Source organism: Anopheles merus, chromosome 3R (genome assembly GCF_017562075.2).
Source record: "Anopheles merus strain MAF chromosome 3R, AmerM5.1, whole genome shotgun sequence".
Classification (NCBI taxonomy): Eukaryota; Metazoa; Arthropoda; class Insecta; order Diptera; family Culicidae; genus Anopheles; species Anopheles merus.
In genome coordinates, this window is record NC_054084.1 from 23065985 (window position 1) to 23085612 (window position 19628).

General features: G+C 46.7%; 2 protein-coding genes and 1 long non-coding RNA gene across 7 annotated transcripts in view; 1 reads left to right on the forward strand and 2 right to left on the reverse strand.

Moving 5' to 3' along the window:
- LOC121596386 (protein limb expression 1 homolog) overlaps nucleotides 1–9303 on the forward strand; it is a 66887-nt gene extending 57584 nt beyond the window's left edge. For 2 of the 5 annotated variants that reach the window (XM_041921282.1, XM_041921281.1), the window contains 3 exons: nucleotides 6996–7159; nucleotides 8190–8383; nucleotides 8499–9303. In XM_041921282.1, the coding sequence (XP_041777216.1) occupies nucleotides 6996–7159; nucleotides 8190–8383; nucleotides 8499–8865 (725 nt within the window). In that variant the 3' untranslated portion in view covers nucleotides 8866–9303. Of the gene's footprint in view, nucleotides 1–1794; nucleotides 1883–2100; nucleotides 2152–6186; nucleotides 6854–6995; nucleotides 7160–8189; nucleotides 8384–8498 lie in introns of those variants that run through there. The other 3 variants (XM_041921284.1, XM_041921285.1, XM_041921283.1) reach the window with 3 other exon arrangements.
- A 1640-nt stretch (nucleotides 9304–10943) lies between these two features.
- On the reverse strand, nucleotides 10944–12362 carry LOC121596356. Its single transcript, XM_041921222.1, has 4 exons — nucleotides 11941–12362; nucleotides 11657–11861; nucleotides 11430–11570; nucleotides 10944–11322 (listed from the first exon to the last, which is right to left on the reverse strand). The coding sequence occupies exons 1-4, from the start codon at nucleotides 12118–12120 to the stop codon at nucleotides 11168–11170; spliced, it is 681 nt and encodes a 226-aa protein (XP_041777156.1). The 5' UTR covers nucleotides 12121–12362; the 3' UTR covers nucleotides 10944–11167.
- Nucleotides 12363–14012: 1650 nt separating this feature from the next.
- LOC121595443 lies at nucleotides 14013–18995 on the reverse strand. The gene is made up of 5 exons (XR_006005165.1): nucleotides 18773–18995; nucleotides 18597–18687; nucleotides 18372–18524; nucleotides 14539–14668; nucleotides 14013–14422 (listed from the first exon to the last, which is right to left on the reverse strand). It is a non-coding gene; the product is annotated as an uncharacterized LOC121595443 (long non-coding RNA).
- Between the last annotated feature and the right edge of the window lie 633 nt (nucleotides 18996–19628).

Consider the following 19628-nt stretch of genomic DNA (forward strand, 5'->3'; position numbering starts at 1 on the left):
CAATTTACGCACACATTTTGCGTATCGCCTCTGCACTCATAGCGCGGTGAATCATCACTTCACAGCGCAATTGCATCCGCGCTAAGCGTCCTATTTGTTCCGGTAGCTAATTTCATGGCCACTACCGAAAGACGCCTTGTTCCGAACCGATATGGCCCATTTATGCTTCCTTCCTAGCAGCTTCCATTCAACACCACACCACCACCACCACCAGCCCAATCGTGCTCATTGTGATCTGCCCTGAGGAAGAGTGTCGTGGCGGCCCATCATCCTGCTTCTTTCTTCCATCTTCCTTGGCCACCCGCCCAAATAATCATTCACATCGCAGCTACGCGAAGACGCTTTTTCCCCGCCCCCGCCCTTTCCCATAGTCTCTATTATCTTTTCCCTTCCTTTCCTCTTCCTCCTTGGCACACACACACACACACTTACGTCTCCCAGTCCGATAAGTTTCTAGTGCCAGCAGGAATAAATCACCATTTGCCCAGGAGCCCATTTCGAATGGGAGGGGGGGGGTGGGGGGGGGGGTCGTCGCTTAAATCTTTCGTTCTACGCGGACCGCGCGCGACGGCGACGACAAAACGCGGTGCAGCCGCTTAAGTGAGCCGAAATTTCTCTACATTTTATGTCTCCTCTTTCATCGGGTTCGGGCTGCCCACCGTTCGTTGGCCCTAATACCACACGGTTGGGCCTTATCATCGGTCGGTGTGCGGTGTGCTGCAGCAGCAGCAGCAGCAGCAGCGCAACAGCAACACAGCCACTTCGTGCGAAGGCAACATCGCATCCGTCTTATGCTCGCAATGCGGCCGCGGCTCTCATGCTTTTTTTCTTCTCATCTCATCTCGGCGCTCTCGATTGGCTCGCTCTTTGTTTTTGGTCGCTCTCTCTCTCTCTCGCTGTTGAGCAAGTTTCTCATTCGACAACTTTGCTCATTCTACTCATCTTACCACTGTGGCAGGAGACCTGCGATCGATACGCACGCACACAGGTGTATTGTGGGGCACAGCGTAGATCTTTCTCCCGTCTTGCGTGCGTTTCTCGTTGATCTTTCCTTTTTTGCTTTAGTGTGGCGCACAAGAAATCCCTCGAGCCCACACGCTCGGCTAGGGATTGGGAAACAAACAACGAAGAGGGAGCAACAAAAACAACAACACACAAAAAACCCACACACTCTCTCAGCCTCGGCTCAGATCGGCCTGCACTTGCGAGAAGAGCAGCAGCAGCAGCAGCAAAAAAAAAAGGTTCCCGTCTCGATCGTACGTAGATTTCAAAGGTTCTCCCTGTATGGTGTGTGCGAGCGCACACACACACACATACACACAACGGTTTCCCGTACCCAGATTACCACGGACGCAGCAACAGCAAAATCCCCCTCTAGCCACCATCGGTCACCCTCTGGTCTGCCCTTTTGCCCTTGTTGCTTGAGTCGTGTGTGTGTGTGTGTTTTTTTTTCCTTCGCCTCTACCCGATCGCAACAAAAAAAAACGGTGGCCCACGGACGGACGAACGAGTTCAAGAGAAAAAAAAGCCAGGGCAGCACGGTGCGGGAGGAAGCAGCGAGACAGCACACAAACACAACACACACGCGCGCGCGCGCGCGCACAACACAGCAACTCCGAAAGACGCCCCGTGAGAGCTGTCCGGCTGCCAAGGCGCTGCGCGCTGGCGCTGCCTGGGCTGCCCGCCGCCGCCCGCCACTTGGGAGGAGGATGCTCACTGGGGCTTTCGGCCCAGGCCAAACTATTCACACCCCTATCTCGCCCAAGAACCGGCCGCGCGCTCGCTCAGTGCGGTGCGCGCTTCGCCCGAGCGTATGCTTTTATGTTTCTCCACTTTTTAGGTTCTTTAGTCTTTTAACTATATCGTTGGAGCGTTGACGCGTGTAAGATTCGTCGCGCGATTCGGCGTGATTTTGATTTTCTGTTTGCTTGTTCACGGGCGGAGTGAGAGTGGTGGTGGGGGTGAGAGGGCTTTCAGTGGGAGAGTGTGTTCGGTTTTCCTGCCACGGGTTTTCACGGGAACTCCCGTCGGGCCGGGACTGTTTGGTGAACGATCGATCGCGGTGCGCGTTGTGTTTGTGTGGAAAAATCGTGTCCTCTCCGCGCTTTCCTTTCCCCACGGCCGTGTGCGCCGTGCCGTTCGATTATTACGGTACATTTACGGGAGGGTTTGGAAGTGTCAGTGCAGCAAAAGGAGCTTTTCATTTTTCTTGGTTTGGCTATCGTTGTTGTTGTTGTTGCGAGAGTGGTTATGATGATGATCGTGATGAGTAACCAGTTCGGCCAGTGATATCCGGATGGGGTGGACGCTCCCTCCAGTGTCCGTTGTTTTTCCAGACAGTGAGACAAACTTTCGTTGCGAGTGTAATTGTGTCTTTTGACCCGCCCGTTGCGTCTTGATGTGATTGCGTTTTTTGGTTGTTTATAGTAGCAAAATCATAACAATTGTGAGTGCGTGTTGTTGTTGTTGTTGTTGCGGTTGCTGTGGATGATCATGATGTGATGCACTCAAACAGTGGGCATTGGTTTGCAGCACCATCGCTTTCTCTGTCATTCTTTCGTGAACTCAATGCAACGGGTTTTGAAGAGAAAAAGGGATGAGTGGAAACAGCTATTTGGGGTGACATTTTATGAATTAATTCCAGCTCAAAGACAAACAGCATCAACTGTTTGAAGGCTCTATTCCTTTACTTTTTAAACTCCAGTTGTTCGGCGACAAAAAGAAGACAATTTGCTGTTTCCATTTTTACACAAATTGAAGCGTACGATCGTACTGCAAATGGGGAAAAGCACACACACACACACAAAAGATATTGCAATAATAATCTCTTTGAGACGGCGTCTTTGACCATAAGTTTTTGAACTTGGCCGTGTCCGTTTAAAGGCAGAAAAAAAGGCTAATGTATGCACGGGCACGGGGCAGCCTCAGCCCTTGCGCAGTGTGGTGCAGGCAAAACCGCACCCCGCACGATCGATGCATATCGACAATGTTGAAAAGAGGAAAAAAAACACACAAAAAGGTGTACAAAGAGAAGCAATAAAATAAGAAAACCAAAAAAAAACAAAAAGACACACCAAACGAGTACCACCGCAGCATACTTTATAAACACGGCGACGGCCAGCGACGTTTTGATGTGTGGTGCAGTGTGTGTGTCTCTTTCTCCGTACTTAGTTTTGCTTGCCCTACCGTTCGCGTACACACCGCATACGCATGCGTGTGTCTCGCTCTGGCCCTTCGGTGCGCCTGTGCCATGATGTACAACACTTATGCAAAGCAGTTAATGCTTGCAAATAAATAAAAAAAAAAACGGCAGCACAGAGGGACGGGAAGCACCCAGTGTGTGTGTGTGTGTACACGGCGACAACGGCCGCGGACAACGCAGCGAACGAGGAGAAGAATTCAATAAAATTAAAGTGACCATCTGCATGGAAATAAAATTTCCTACACTCACCAACCCACCTGCAAGTATATACATACATACATACAAGTGGTATACACACACACACACACACACACACACACACACACACACACACACACACACACACACACACAGGAAGACAACCACATCAAGCCTGCAGTGCGACAAAACCGCAGCAACGAGCAGCAAAAAAAAGCAATCGCAGCAGCAGCAGCATCAACAGCATCAACAGCAGCATATACGACGATCGCGAATCGCACGCCCACATGCACAACCGACACAACAGGCCACCGGTACACGATGGAGCGAATGGGAGATGGGGAAGGGCTGGCGTTGGACCCTGTTGCGGAGAACCCGTCATCGAGGAGTATCGCCGTTTTCGCGAAATCTCCCGAAGAGAGCAGTGTGTGCTCGCGGTGGAAGCTGCCAACCAAGGGGTCGGTGTTTGTTGCTGATTCACATTTTAACCGTTCCATTTTTACGGCCTCTTTCGCGAAGGCTCGCACAAGACGCCGTTAACGGCAGCACCAGCAGCAGCAGCAACATGGGCCAGCCAGGGCCTGGTCCAAGCAGTTGGGCCGTATAAAGAAGAAAAATGGCGAAAGAAAAATAGTTCAATGTGACAGATGGAAAGAGAGAGAGAGCGAGAGAGATCGAGGGAGAGCGAAAGAGCAAGAGAGCAAGAGAGCCAAAGCAAGGAGAGCCAAGACGACGAACCGGGCCTGTAGATGGCCTGCAAAACCTTTTGCAAACACCATGGCGCTGCTGGGCCCGCTTGGTGCGGTGCGAAAGAAAGCGAATGAACTGCCTTCTTCCTACCCGCGGCCACCACGTCCGCCCCCGGAACCCCTCGCTTCGTGCGCTGGTGAAAGAATGAACCTGAACGAGAAAATATGAAAGCAGCAAAAGACGACGACCACGACGACCACAACGACGACGACAGCATACAGCTACACAGTCGCGAACGCGGCCGCCGGAGTGAAGATTTCTTGCTGTTGCGAATTTAATTTATGTAAATACGCGTCGATATTTATATATAATTCAATTAGTAGTCGGCCGCGAAGCGGAGAGCTGTGCTGACCTGAAGTGCAACGGTTCTGCTACATTGAAGCGCTGTTTCTGTGTCGGGGCTTCAAAAACACGATTCAATTGCAGATCTGTTTTCTCTGCCGCTTGCGTACCCCTGCTTGAACACCCCGTAAAAGTGGCAGAAACGACGAATGTTGCTCGCCCGGGTTCGTCGCTTTACGTCGGCGCGTTGAAGTCCTTTGTTTATTGCGCGCGCGCAAGAGCGGATGAACCATGTGCTCGCGCACGCCCTAACAGCCTGTGGGAAATAACGCCATAACACGCCGGTTCGGTTGGGGATGCTGCGGTCGTGTCTCGTTAATTCCGTCAGATCGAAAATCAAAACCGTACCACGGCTGCCTAACCTCAATAACTCATCCCTCTCCCAAAAAAAACAAAACAAAAAAAACGAAAAAAAAAAACAACGACAACCAAAATCGGACGAGGCATCCAGGGCGCGCGCTGCGCGATAAAACCGATTGATCAACTTCTGTCGCACACTAAAAACACATCGCTTGATTAAACAATAATAATTACCTCTAATGTTTTTATTTCCTCGCCGTTCTGTTTGTCGTCCCGGGGGTTTTCGGGCGGAAAGGAGAGGAGGGGGGGGGGGGGGTTTGCCTACTATTTCCTTTCTCTTTTCTTTTCTCTTCTTCTTCGCCTTTCTCTTCGCCTTCCTTCCCCGGTCGGTGGGGCCTCGGGGCTCGGGGCTGATCGTCTGCTTTTGCTTTCCATGTACCGTTTTCGTGGACGTACTGACTTCATCAGAATTTGTTACGACTTTAAAGGAAATTAATATTCATCGCTCTCCGTCTCTGTTTCGCGCCGCTATTTATTTTCGGGGTTGCCTGCTGCTGCTGCTGCTGCTGTTGGCCCGTCGTTTCGTACGGGTTTGGAGCGGTTGCTCGCCGTGATCGTGCAAGGCGGAGGCAGCAGCAGCAGCAGTAGTTCGACGTCCGGTTGATCCCACCGAACAACAGAACCACCGAACCCGAGGGAGAGCAAATAAAACAGGGAAAGCAATAAAATATTCCGTCTTGATTGAACTGCTTTTATCTGTGCATTTCAGCTACGATTCGTACAGCGCTTTGTTTTCTGGAAGCGGGCTGGCCTGGGATCGCTTTTAATTCATCTCCCAGCCTTTCCTTACGCGCGCGCGCGCACACACACACACACACACACCAAACCGACACTCGGGTACCACACAGCACCCGTCCGTTTCCACAAATTCCAGTAAATAATCTTACCAACCATTTGGTCGGAAAACTGTAACACAAAGGACACAGGAAAGCACAGCTCCTCAGCGCCGGCACCGATATGGGAGATGTTGTATTTTTATGACGCACCTGATTGAACCAAGTGCACAATGACTAGGTTTGATTTCCTTTTGGGCGCTTAAAATGGCTGCCGGTGAAGAAGGTGGTGATGAAGACGATGGCTCTGCGGGAAGGGGGCAAAAAATAACAACAACAACAATGTAATAATGCTTAAAGTAAACACCGGAAGCGACCATCCGTGTAAAGCGATTGGCCACTCCACTCTACGGGTAGGATAATTAGGGGATGGCCACTCAAGAGTGCCAAGCCGATAATGCTTCTTTTCCTTTTGCACGGGGGGGGGGGGGACAAAAACACTCAGCATGCTTTTACAACAACTGCCCGAGCACGAGTGATTCTTTCTGGCCGGGGAAAGAAGCCCCTAACAGCCATATCTTTCCCTAGAATAGCAAACGGCTTTGGCGGTGAATGATCGTTAACTCAGCAAAGGCTTTGCTCGATTATCCCATCATCCCAAGGGCAAAGGAGGATGTTTAACAGTTTCCTACAATTTACAGTGACACGAGTTATCCTTTGCTGCAAGTTATCCTATTCCAATGATAACGTTTCAACAGTGGTGAGGTTGTGTATGAAAATAACAAGCAGAGGAAAGCAACAAACACAAAAACCCGGTAACACCAACCCCCATTTTCTAGCGAGTTGTTGTGTGATGTTGAGCCCGGAAGAGGTTCATCTTCTGAATGAACACCTAACAGCAACATTCAGAAACGTGCGTGCGTACGATAGAAACCACCGGTGTACGGTTGTGTCAGTGTAACGGGGTCTTCGCTACCAGCTGCTACTGGTGTGGTAGGGGTTTATTACAAGGGACAGAAGCAGCAGCACGGCCAAGGTGTGCAGCACGCGCAACGATACACTCTTTCGTGCCTGACCCGCTGCGACGAACTCACCGCACCGCAAAAGGTTCTGCCTGTAAACAGTAAACTATTCCGCAAACCCACTGCCAAGATGATGGTCTACCCGGAAGAACCGATCTGGTCCATTCCACACATTCCGGCACTGTACGATGATGGCGATTACGGTGGTAAGACGCGATCGATGAGTCTGTCTGCTCGATCAACTAACGATCGAACGAACTATTTTGTTGAAATATCTGTTTTAAAATATCAAACTGAAGCATTCAAAGCGTTGCTAATTATTGATTCCCCTTCCTCTTCTGCTTCCAGTGAACGTCGTCGAAGCACTGCAAGAGTTCTGGCAAATGAAGGCAGCGCGCGGAGCGGACCTGAAGAATGGCGCACTAGTGATATACGAATCGATTCCGTCCACCAGCCAACCGTACGTGTGCTACGTGACCCTGCCCGGTGGAAGCTGTTTTGGGAGTTTTCAGGTACTTTGACTGCTCAAGTCAGCTTCACTTCCTTTACAACCACAAAAAAGTGCATTACTAGTATCTAGTGATGTGCTATTTGGAGCGCACCCATGACTACGATCCGACTCCGGCTATGATTAGCCCGATCCCAACACCGGCAAAATGGGAACCACTAGTCTCGCCACGAGTCAGAGTCGTCCGGAGACGTCTGGAGTCGTCTGGAGTCGTCCGGAGTCGTCTGGAGTCGTCCGGAGTCGCCCGGTGTTGGAGTTATCTGCAGTAGCCCGGAGTCGGAATAGTCCGGAGTCGCTCGAATTCGGAATTGTCTGGAGTCGTCCAGAGCCGGAGTCATTTGGAGTCATCTGGAGTCGTCCGGAGTTGTAGTCGTCCGAATCGAAGTCGTCCGGAATGGTCCGGAGATGCCCGGAGTCGTCCGGAGTCGGAGTCATTTGGAGTCATATGGAGTCCCCCGGAGTTGTCCGGAGTCGCCCTGTCTCAGAGTCGCCCGGAATTGTAGTCGTCCGGAGTTGTAGTCATCCGGAATCGTCAGGATTCACCGGGGTTGGAGTTGTCCGGAGTCGGCCGGATTCGTCCATAGTCGATCAAAGTCGATCCCGACCGCGACTTGAGTCAATTGGAGCCATTCGGTGCATTGTGCTTGTTATCATGAATTTCATTTCGTTGTCTTTGTTTTTTGGTTTTTCACTTTGCGCGTGTACTTCGTACACAGATCTTTGTTTTGAAGGAAGACACCGGCCCGGATTTCGGACGACTTCGGGTGACTCCGGACGACTCCTAACGACTCCGAACACCTTTGAACGACTCCGAACACCTCTGAACGGCTCCGAATGACTACGAACGACTCCGAACTCCGAGTAACTCCGGGCGACTCCGGACGACTCCGGACGATTCCGGATAATGCAGGGCGGACCTACCTTCCGGTGTCGGTTACGGAATCTACTCCGAATTTTTACCTTTACCTCCGAATTTTTACCCATCACTACTACAATCCTTTCTATGTTTCACTCGGTTCCCCACATTGTTACAGAACTGCCCCACGAAAGCAGAAGCACGGCGAAGCTCCGCGAAGATAGCTTTAATGAATTCCGTATTCAACGAACACCCGTCCCGGCGCATCAGCGATGATTTCATCGAGAAGGCGGTCACCGAGGCGCGTGCCTCGTTCAAGGGCGATCAGAACCAGGAGGACGACGGGCCCGACACCGGCATCGGAGCGTTCAGGTAAGGCCATTGCAAGAGCGATCGTTCAGCGGATGTTTACAAAGGAAACGTTTTATTCTTCCCCCTCCCCCCCCCCCCCATCGCCCCACCCCCCTCCCCCTACCGCGCTATGCAGATTCATGCTGGAAACCAACAAAGGCCGCACCATGCTCGAGTTCCAGGAGCTGATGACCGTGTTCCAGCTGCTGCACTGGAACGGTTCGCTGAAGGCGATGCGCGAACGGCAGTGCTCGCGGCAGGAGGTGGTCGCCCACTACTCGAACCGATCGCTGGACGACGAGATGCGCCAGCAGATGGCGCTCGACTGGATCGAGCGGGAGCACGAAAACCCCGGCCTGCTCACCCGGGAGCTGGCTATAGCCGAGAGAGAACTAGAGACTGCCCGTCTGGCGGGCCGGGAGCTGCGGTTCCCCAAGGAGAAGAAGGACATCCTGCAGATGGCGCACAACCAGCTGACCGGGGGCAGCAACATCAACAGCTGAACCAGTCGCCTGCTGCCATTTTTGTTTCTTCTCCCCCTCCGATCCCGCTTTCACCCCACTTCAACATCCCGCGGTGGCCGCGGACGCATCTAACGCAAGCAAGCTAATTTTAACTTACATATTATTATTATTTTTTGTTAGGCATTTGTTTTTTTTTTAATTATGAATCCGATTAACGGCAACACATTGCACACATACATGGCCGATGACGACGCCGACAGTAGTTGGTAGGTAGTTGACAGGCACGGCGTTACGGAAATGGAAAAGCATGTAGTAGATCTCTGCTACCTGAACGATTTTGTTTTAGCTGCTTTCGATTACATTCGATTTTATAGCAAACGCTGTGTGCTAAGCACGACTCCACTATCATCATCACATCGATCATCAGATTGTTAGGCGTTAAAATATCGATCGATGTCGTATGGCAAGTAACAAAAGTAAAACAAACAGAGAAAAAAAAACGTATTGCTAGATGCAACGGTTCACCTACAATGCTTGGCTACATTAAAGAGCTATCTTGCGCGAGAAAGCAACGTATACATTACTACCCCCAAGTAAACTTATTTTCTTTCCTCCTCTTTTCGGGATCTAGTGATTAATTCTTCGAACAGGAATCACTTTCACCCACGAGCGTTTATTAGCAATTGACGAAGCTTCCAAATGCGGTCGCTCGTGCAAGCTATTCAAACTGACGAACATTTTATCGAACGACTGCATCATTCTCTGACCACTTGTACATAAAAAGCGACGTAGAAAGAGAGGAAGAGAGAGAGAGAGAGAGAGAGAGGGAGAGCGAGAGAGAGAGAGAGAAGGGCACTATCATAAAGAGTCAGTACGAACAACGAAACCGCGGATCGAAAAATGCGTTCTCTGTGGTCTGTGGTAAAGGTAACGAACATGCGCAAGAGCAAGAACAAAGCATCGAACGTTTAAACGTTTTTTTAACTTTACGTTTAAACATCCCACTCTTAACGTCCCCCACCCCCCTCCCCCCAAGGGCTGTTGAATATGCTACAGTTTTTGAGTAAAATGGTTTAATTTTATTGTTCTTTTCACCTTTCGCATGCTCACCACCACTCTCCCTCCACCCTTTAAGCATTGTGTTGATTGCGTTTAATTCAGATGCCTGTTGACAGAGTAATAAAACAGCAACAAAAAATGTGATTTTTAATTTCGACAAGATTAGGTAATGTGCAAAAGCAAAACAAGAAAAAAGGCAAAATTTATTATTATTTTTTCGTCTTGAACGCTATTTATTTAAAAAGAATGATAGAGAGAGAGAGAGAATAAAAACGAGGAGACAACAAAAAATTTTAACAAAAAAAAAGAAGAAGCAGAAGAAGTAGAAAGACAAAACGGTGTTTTATTTACAATCGATAATCGTTGACTAGGCTAGGTAATGGAAATTTTATTATTATTTTTTGCAACACGTGAAGCAACAACGCGAACTGCAACAAAACAAAAACTTTCGGCCAAATTTTAATCTTAATTGAAATTTATAACAAACAAAAAACAAAAGATACGTGTTAGAAAGAAAATACAAAATGGAAATGTAGAGGAAATGCAAAAGAGAGAAAGAAGGAGATAAGAGGAAGAAAAGTATGTGCGAGAAAGAGAGAGAGAGAAAAGTATAAATTAAAGAAAAATTCTAATAAACAAATCTAAACGAAGAAATTGTGATTCTTATGTTTAACTAAATTTACGATAATGTACAATTACGAAAAGCGGCAACAAATCATACAACAGAAAAAAGGAGGAAAAAAAAGAAATCAAAACAAAAAGAAGCAACAAAACAAGCACCACAACGATTTTAAGTCGATTACCAGCCACAAACCGTCGTTTGTTTCTAGTTTTACGATTTGCTTCGTAGCAAAATTAACTCAAAACCACAACCCCAGTGGAAAAACAATCATTTCTGTCCCGTAACCCATAACGCATATGCTTGCAGCCTTTATAGAATATTTTGTTTTTAGTAATTACGAAGTATCATCATTTTGTTTTCACCTATCCACCCCCGGGGGATTGCCAGGATCAGATCAGCAGGACACGAAATAGGAGAGAAAGAGAGAGAGGAGTGTTTTTTTTTCTTTTCTTTTTAAATCAAATCACGCTAGCGCGCGCTGCTAATCACACAACGAATAACAACAATGACGTCTCCGTTACGTATTTTGTAATGCAAAGCAAATACGCATTGTACAACACACAGCAGCACCGAGCGAACTGTGGCGCGTGATACAAATAAATGAATTTTAACAATATACATACATACATTACACACTTTTCATTTTAATCTTCAACATTCTCAAGATTGGCGCAGATTTCGGCACTGATTGGTCATCGTTTTGCACACCCCGATTAGGGTAAGGGCGGTCGTAATGGTGGTGAACGCGATCAGCATCTGCTTGTGCTGCACCGATAGCATCCGCGGTGAGTACTCGAGCGCGAGCGATGTCATACCTGCACGGGGGGGGGGGGGAACGGGATTATTGCAAAGAGGGTTGTTGTTGCTGTGGCGCGTTCAATCAATCGAAACGTGCACGCGATCCACACACTTCCACACTCACCGATAACGAAGGCGACAATGCCGGTCAGGTAGTGGCACATCTTCACGTACACTGGCTTGATGAGGTGCTTAATCTTGACGGTGTACATCGCTGCGATGCCGTTCAGTATGGACAGTGCGATAAAGATGAGTGAAACCAAACCTAAAAAAAAAAAAACAAAATAAACAAACGTAATGCCAGTGACATCGTGGACAGTAGAAGGAGTATTAAAATGCATTTCCATTTACCCGTTATGGCATGATCCGACCGGAAGTGGCTCCGTCCGGCATCCTCCTTCAGATAGATCTCAATGACGATCCCGACAAGGATTGCAACACAGCCGATCGCCTGCAAAGCCCAGTGCAGGTGGCGCTTGGTTGCAATCGAGTACCGATTCGTCCACGAGTTGGCCGGGTAGAGCGTAAGCAGTGACTGTGCCATGAAAAATTGGTACTGCGGTAAAAGAAATCGGGGAAAAGCTTGTAAGTAACGTTCGCGATGTTTACAACCCCCGTTTTAATCATATACTTACACCGACGGAGCAGAGGAAAATGTGCCAGGTAAACAGCTTGCCAAAGCCTCTCGTGTACGAGTAGTAGGACAGGTAAAACGTCACATATCCAATCAGCATGTGGTTGATGGTGTTAAAGCATGTCTCCAGATGGTACACGATCTTTTCCCTGCGCTCTGCCCGCGTATCGATCGGTTCCATGTTGTGTTGTAGTTGGCTGACGGGTTGTCGTCGTGGTCCCGCACAAAACGGCAATAGCAAAACTGACCCCTTCGACTAAGCCGGCTTGCTGGTTTTATAGCCGAATAAAAGGCGAGCAGCTTCATTCTGTATCGCACGATCAGCTAAGATACGTGTCTGTTGATGGCTGTGTGCTTATCAAACCGCCGCGCCCCTTGCATTTTGCTGCATCGAACGGTTTGATCTTGTCACGAAACTGAAGGGACCCCCCCCCCCCACTGCTTCGATTGGTTGCATCTTTGAAATTGAAACAAAAAACCGATTAAACACACTTTCTAGAAAGAGCTAGTACAATGTTGGTAATACGAAACACACCGACCAGACAGTCTTTAATTGCAGTACCACTGCTGTTGCGTTGGTATGGAAGGGTCTTGGAAGCTTCATTCTGTTCGTGCTGATGGCCAACTGTCTTAACAATCATTCACACCAACCGGTTAAAGAAATTAATTACAGCCCAGGCAAAACAAAACAAACCGCACAAACACACACGCACACACACCAACCAATCCATCGCAATCAAAGCTTGTGGGAAAAGGCTGTTTCGGATGGCTCCTTCGTTTTTGCATTTGATTGCAATAAAATTCAATCAGCTCACTAAACCCCCAATTCGCCCTGTAAGAGCGGTGCGGTGTAAGGCTGTGGAGCCTAGGTACAGCGCAGGCAACGAACCTCGCCATAAAAAAGCGGTCCATTTTGACCGCTGCCTGCCTGCTTCCGAACTGCCCTTAACACATTGTGCTTTAAAAAAAAAAACAAACAAAAGAACACGAGAAGAATACATGAAAGAAACTGACATACTACATCAACCATTCGAGCTCAGAGTACGATCGGCCCACCAAAAAAAAAAAAAAAAAAAAACCTAAAAGTGCCGACATTTGTCATTTCTGCGCTTCTACATACGTTCAACCCCGAGAACGATTCCGTACACACAAAAGCATTCAAATAGTTTATTTAATTATCGTACAGCTGCAAATGATTCTGTTTCTTATTTATTAGTTTCTTTCTTATTTTTATTTTTATTATTTTTTTTTGAGGAATTGCAAACTGCATTTTGATGTGCATCGTATCAAAACGAACGGAGACAATCAGAACGGGGACGGGACGGTTGCAACAAAACGGCCCTTTCGATGATCGATGAAGATGGTTTGACGTTAAAAGTTACTCAATAATTTAGTAGAAGAGAAAAATACTTTTTAATTCTATAAAAAAATAATAATAATAATTTTAGCAAAATTTGTAGCAAAACAAACAATACAAAATAAACAATCAACAGTCGTTTTTTCGGTAATCAATTTACACTGGCAGCACCAACTTCACTCCACAAAACGCATATCCGTTCCTCCCCCCCTCCGGGGTGGTAACCGTTTTGTGCCGCATCATCATCATCATCATCATCATCATCATGCAACAACAAAACTCATCGCCACTTTAGGTTCCCGATTTTTCGGTAGGCCCCCGTTTACCTTTGGCCCATACCTGGCCCGGGTGCCGCTTGTCGCTTTCCACTCATTCTCTCTATCGTTCTCTAGGCAACGGCACCGCTCACTGCTGCTGCTGGCCTGGAACGCATTGCGGTTGCGGTGGCGACGATGCCCGGCATTACGATGCACATCTTCCTGTACCGAACAACAATCATCATCCTTTCATCGCCAAACGCATCCGCATCGTAGTTGCGATGGAACCCAAACGGGAAGCGGACACACACACACGCGCGGTGAGGTACGAAGGAATTTCCTTTTCCCTTACTGGTCAGCAAGCGTTTGATGCACAGCCAGCAGCGCAGAGCAACGACAACCAACAACAGCAACAAAAAGTCTTGATCGTAATTTAAAATTTTAATTTTTATTCCTTACATTTTCGCGTTCGTTTGCTGTTTGCGAAACAACGCACACCCCGTGTTGTGTGTGTGTCATTTTCCCCGTCCCCGTTTTGTACACATGGACACAGGTTGTCCACAAAACACGTTGTAAGTGATGCCCCCTGCCTACTTGGTTGATGCACGGCGGGGGGTTGGGGTGCATTATTTTGTTTTATTTTGTTATTTTTTTTTTTGAATGGGGAGCTATCGCAGTAACCCCCTGATATTGATTTTAATGAAGAAATATATTTAATGTTCGCCGTGCATACGAAGTACAGATAATGCAATTTTTACACTTTTTTTAAATTATGCTTAACATTTTTAGGACTTCGGCGCTATTTTCAAATACATCATGTAACGTTGGATTTCGCTCTCAGGACAATTGCCTCCGGTATATTAGTTATTCTGCAAATAGATTTAAAACAATCGTCAAAATTAATCAAGCGACCAACTTTCCGAAATGCTCTTTGGGTGATATTATTAAATAAAACTAATTTAACATAACTATTGCCATAGCTTACCTTAAACGAGCTTAAAACGGCGTAGCCAGCTGCCGTGTCCCGAGACCTATCCGCTTCAAACACCCAACCGGTCCATCTTCCACGATTGAAACCTTCCCCCCGTCGAACCACCTGCAGCGTGTGTGTGTATCTAAAATAAATAAATGTATCACGGTTAATTACAAAAGAGGTCGTGTCCCCAAAACTTCCGCGCACCACACACACCCGCCCGCCGCCCATTCCCAATCCACTCTCGGCCACACCGCGCGCATACCGATCAACCCGATCGCAATTGGCTTGCCAAAAAAAAGGGGCCAATTTCGTCAACAAGTTTCCAGCGCAAACTGTCGCTGCACGCCCGACCACATCCTTATACAGCCACTGGCCCCGGGACAAGTGTAACACAGGGCTGGCAGGGGTGCATGGGGTACTACTACCGGGCCTGGTCGTACGTCGTACAATTTGTGAACTCCGATGCGCACGCCACTTCTGCACACCCTTGCGTGTTTTGCGGACCCCACCCCGCACCGGACCCCCAAAACAACGTGACCAAAAGTGTATTCGAGATGCAGCCATTTGCCGGGGGGACCCGCAAGGAACGGAAGGAAACGAAACGAAAAAAAAGATGCACACTCGCAAAAGCCGCAACTAAAAACTGCCCCCGAAACTGGGTGGAAGGGATGGGATCTTCACTTTGAGAGAAGGCAAAGTGAGCGGGACACAGAACGTTCGCGTTTGTGCTGCTTGAAAAACTACGGAGCTTCCGAAAAGTGGGAAGCACGAACACTTCGGGAGGCCAGTGTGCAAACGGTGTAGTGGGAAGGAGGTGGGGCCGAGCTGGAACGCTGCCCTTTTGGCTTTGGGAATTTTCGTTGAATGATCTGTGGGAAAAGCCATCATTATTATTGGATGAAAAGCTCATTAACACATTTTAAGTTTTTTCCCCCCTGCTCGCTCCACTTTGGTCCGCTTTTTGGCTCGCTGGCCGCATGAAAACGGATCGAGAGGAAGAGAGACAGAGAGGGAGAGAAAGATAGAGGGGGGGGGGGGAGAAATAATGGAGACACGTGGTAGTTCTTTGCGTAGCTTACGCACACGAAGGAAACGCGCACGTCGCAGGTAGCTTGATGCAATATTTTGTGTGCAAACTGCAGGGTTTGTTTGTTGCCACTCTTGCTGGCAACCGAAAACACCCTTGCAATGGTGGGAGCGGGGAGATGAACGTTTTAGGAAAAATGCTTTATATTCCCTCCAAACCCCTCCCCCCCCCCCACCACCACCCTCCTTCCGGCCAGGGAGCTGAGGACGACGAAGGAATTAAGCAATCCTGTCACGCACGACGCTGCGGCAAACCGAGTTCAGTCACCTTTTGTAACAGTAAAACGCGGACACCAATACGGCGGATGATGAAGCCCCCCTCCGCGAATTTGATGGATGGAAAAACTTTTTGGAACCTTTCTCTTTATGAATATTCATGCCAACAAACGGAACAGGGGCTTTCATTTCGCAACACGGAAGAAACTAGTTTTTCTACATTAGCTCACCCACCCACTGGGGTAGGGGGGGGGGGGGGGGGGTAGGGTTCGGGTGGGGCAGTGTATAGGGAGGCCCAGGAGCTTCATCAGACTATTTCCGTTGCATTCCGCTTTAATTGCATGGAAGGAATGGACAGCCAACGAAACATTTCTGGCACTTTTTCGCTACTGGTCACGCCAAGCATTTGACGATCCGTTTTCCACATTTCAGGGAGGAGCCAGAAAGATAAGAATATTAAGTTCAGTAGAAGCAGTGGTGTATTACGTTACTTTTTTGTCACAGCTGTATGCTGCTGAATGTTTTTTTTTTTCCTTTGTTTAGTATCCCTTTCGGTTTTTGTTTGAAGCATAGAGAAATAAAGAATATGAGAAAAAATGGCTTTGAGCGCACTTTAAAGCAGCTCTTCCAGATTACATTAAAATCGGTATATTTTTGTCAATAACTTCGATTTCTTTCTTTATCTTGATATCAGATTGTTACGTAAATTGATACATTACTCCGGCCCGTGTATTTTCGGCCTTATACTGTCTCTATAATAAAATTCTAATAAAGGGGTTCTTTCCGTTTTATGTTCGTAGCAAGGATAATGTATTTAGAAGGTTGATTTTTATCGCTTTTGCTGGGCGACATTGTGGGGGACATCTGTCACTCTCTGCATACAAATTTCATTACCCTGCACCAGCCCTCCCCGATTTTTATACCAGAGCCCCAGGAAGAGATATGTCAAGTCGAGAAATGTAATTTAGCTCTGAACAACTTCACCTTGTCATTTATAACACCTTGGTTCGTAGGCTGAAATTTCAACCTGTCAGCTGTTTGCATTGTATAGCAGTTTTCTAAGTGGGTATAATGGGCTTATCCCAAGGTGTATGAATTTAGAAGGCTGATTTTTATCGCTTCTATTTCTGAATGAAGATTTTAAGAGTGTTTTGAGTATTCGTAAAGCCTCCAGAAAGCTTGTTTGCACAAAAGTTTTCACCCATCCTGTTAAAAACTGATATTCAAATTTGGTTATAAAAAAACATGCTATGGGACCTGGACTACATACACTTTTATACTGGATTCCATCACCAGATCTCTTTAATGCACCTTGGGACAAATGTAAACACCACCTTGTTTTGCCATTTTTCGAGCAGGTACTCGAATGTAATTCTAGCTTTGAGGCTAGAATAATCTAGACTGAAAATTGCAGGCCAGTTTTGTGTGTGGTTTTGTATAGAGTGTTTACATGATTTCAGCCTCCAACTGTCAAACTCCATACGATAAACTGACTAGAATCGTGAAGGGCCTCAAAGGCTGATCAGCGTTACTTTCCAGCGATCGCGGCAACTACCATCGATTGTGCAACGAAATGTAACACAAAAATGGATTTTATTCCGTTCAGATTTGATTTCGCTAACAAAAAGAAATATAATATATGTTTTTGTAGTTTTTTCAGTGAAAAGAACGAAGATTCTAAGATTGGGGGCCTTCACGATTCTAGTTAGTTTTTTGTATGGAGTTTGACAGTTGGAGGCTGAAATCATGTAAACACTCCATACAAAACCACACAAAAAACTAGCCTGCAATTTTCCGTCTAGATTATTCTAGCCACAAAGCTAGAGTTAGATTCGGGTACCTGCTCGGTGTTGTTTACATTTATCCCAAGGTGCATTAAAGAAATCAGGTGATGGAACCTTGAATCAAAGTGTAGTGTAGTCCAGGTGGTCTCATAGCATGTTTTTTATAACCAATTTTGAACGTCACTTTTTGACAGAACGAGTGAAAACTTTTGCTCCAACGAGCTTTCTGGAGGCTTGACAAATACTCAAAACACTCTTAAAATCTTCATTCAGAAGCAGAAGCGATAAAATCAGCCTTCTAAATTCATACACCTTGGGATAAGCCCACCTATATATTATACTCAATTAGATAGCTGCTCGAAAACTGCTATACAATGCAAACAGCTGACAGGCTAAAATTTCAGCCTACGAACTTCAAACGGAAAGGGCCCCATTGTTTGTATATTCTGCAAGTCGCCAGAAAGCTTGTTGGAGGAAAATTTTTCACCCATTCTGTCAAAAAATGACGTTCAAATTTTGTCATAAAAAACAGCCTTTGAAACCACCTGATTCTTATACACTTTGTACAGGGACCAAAGGTACAAACATTATCCAAGTTATCCATTCCTAACAACAACTCATTCGCCAACATCGTCTCACTATAGAATGAAAAAGTAACGCTCTATAGTGAGACCTATTGCGACGATTAAAAAAAAAAGTATGCCGCTAGTCTAAACTTAATTGAAAAACTCTGTATCAAATATGTGCATTTCTTACCCTCACTCGGCATCAGCAGATTCGTTCAAAATGGGCGCCTCCAAATGCAATCTCTTGCCTTCTCTCTGCTGCGGCGCTCTCCTATTCTGCTGTGGGTCGCAGCGTAGAAGAGGCCATTGGAGGCCCCATCTCATCTGCTTCTGAGCGTTCTATCTACAAAAAAGTAAAAAGGAAATAATGAGTTATTTGCGTTTTTACAGAAATCAAACTGTTTTATCTACATACCACACCATTTTCTCCCAGCGACTGATCAACTATTTCCCGCAGAAAATTCATTGGGATATATAACAGTGCCACGTAGGATGGGAATTGGGATCTGAAATTATAATCAATAAATATAAGCAAGATTTAATGTGTTTTATTAGATACATTTGCAGCGCGTCTAGAAAACTCTTACTTACATCCTGTTTCTTTTATCGCTGCCAGCTCACGTACCCCGATCGCACGATACTTGTACCGGAGCTGGTGCCAAACTTTCTGGCATCTGGCCACGGTGGTCCCCAGATGCCTGGCTATTTCCCCCCATGCTCCGGCAGTCTGTCTTCTATTATTATAAAAGTTGTGATTGGTCTACCAGAGCATGGGGTGCCCCGATACAAGTTGGATCAAATCCCGTTTATCCTGTTTAGACGAAAGCTTGCTAAAAAGGAAAACCATTTATTTGTTTTGTATATACACAGCAAATTTTCTCATCTTGCTTCAGTAAAGTTTTTTACTAAAACGGTTCAGTGAAAGAATATTATACTGATTTTCAGCATAAATTGACATGTTTGTACTGGTTTTCGGAAAAAAAAAACAATTTACTAAATGCATTTCAGTAATACATATTTTTCTGAAAATCAGTATAATCAATGTCAAATTAGTCGTTTCATTGAATATCAGTAAAGCAAAAGACAGAAAATGCATCAATTCATTCTGTCAAATCGACCTGTCAGTCAGAGCATCAATACACAACAACGCGGTATGCTCGTGATGTGCAAAAAGTTGATTTGGTAAGCACTTAGGCAGCGGTAATCGCTACTACGGGCGTGCGGGCGTGCGTGCGGAAAAATCAAAATTGTTTGATTCTGACGCATGTGGTTGCAAACTGTCACCCGCTGCGGGTGTCAAATTCCATACATTTTCAGAAAACGCACGCACGCCCGCATCAGCGATTACCGCTGCCTTACAGTCACCCCGATAAAAATTCAGATGATATTTCGGCGTGCGAGGTTCATTTAAAAGAATTGGCAGCCGTGTTAGTGTGGAATCAAGGAT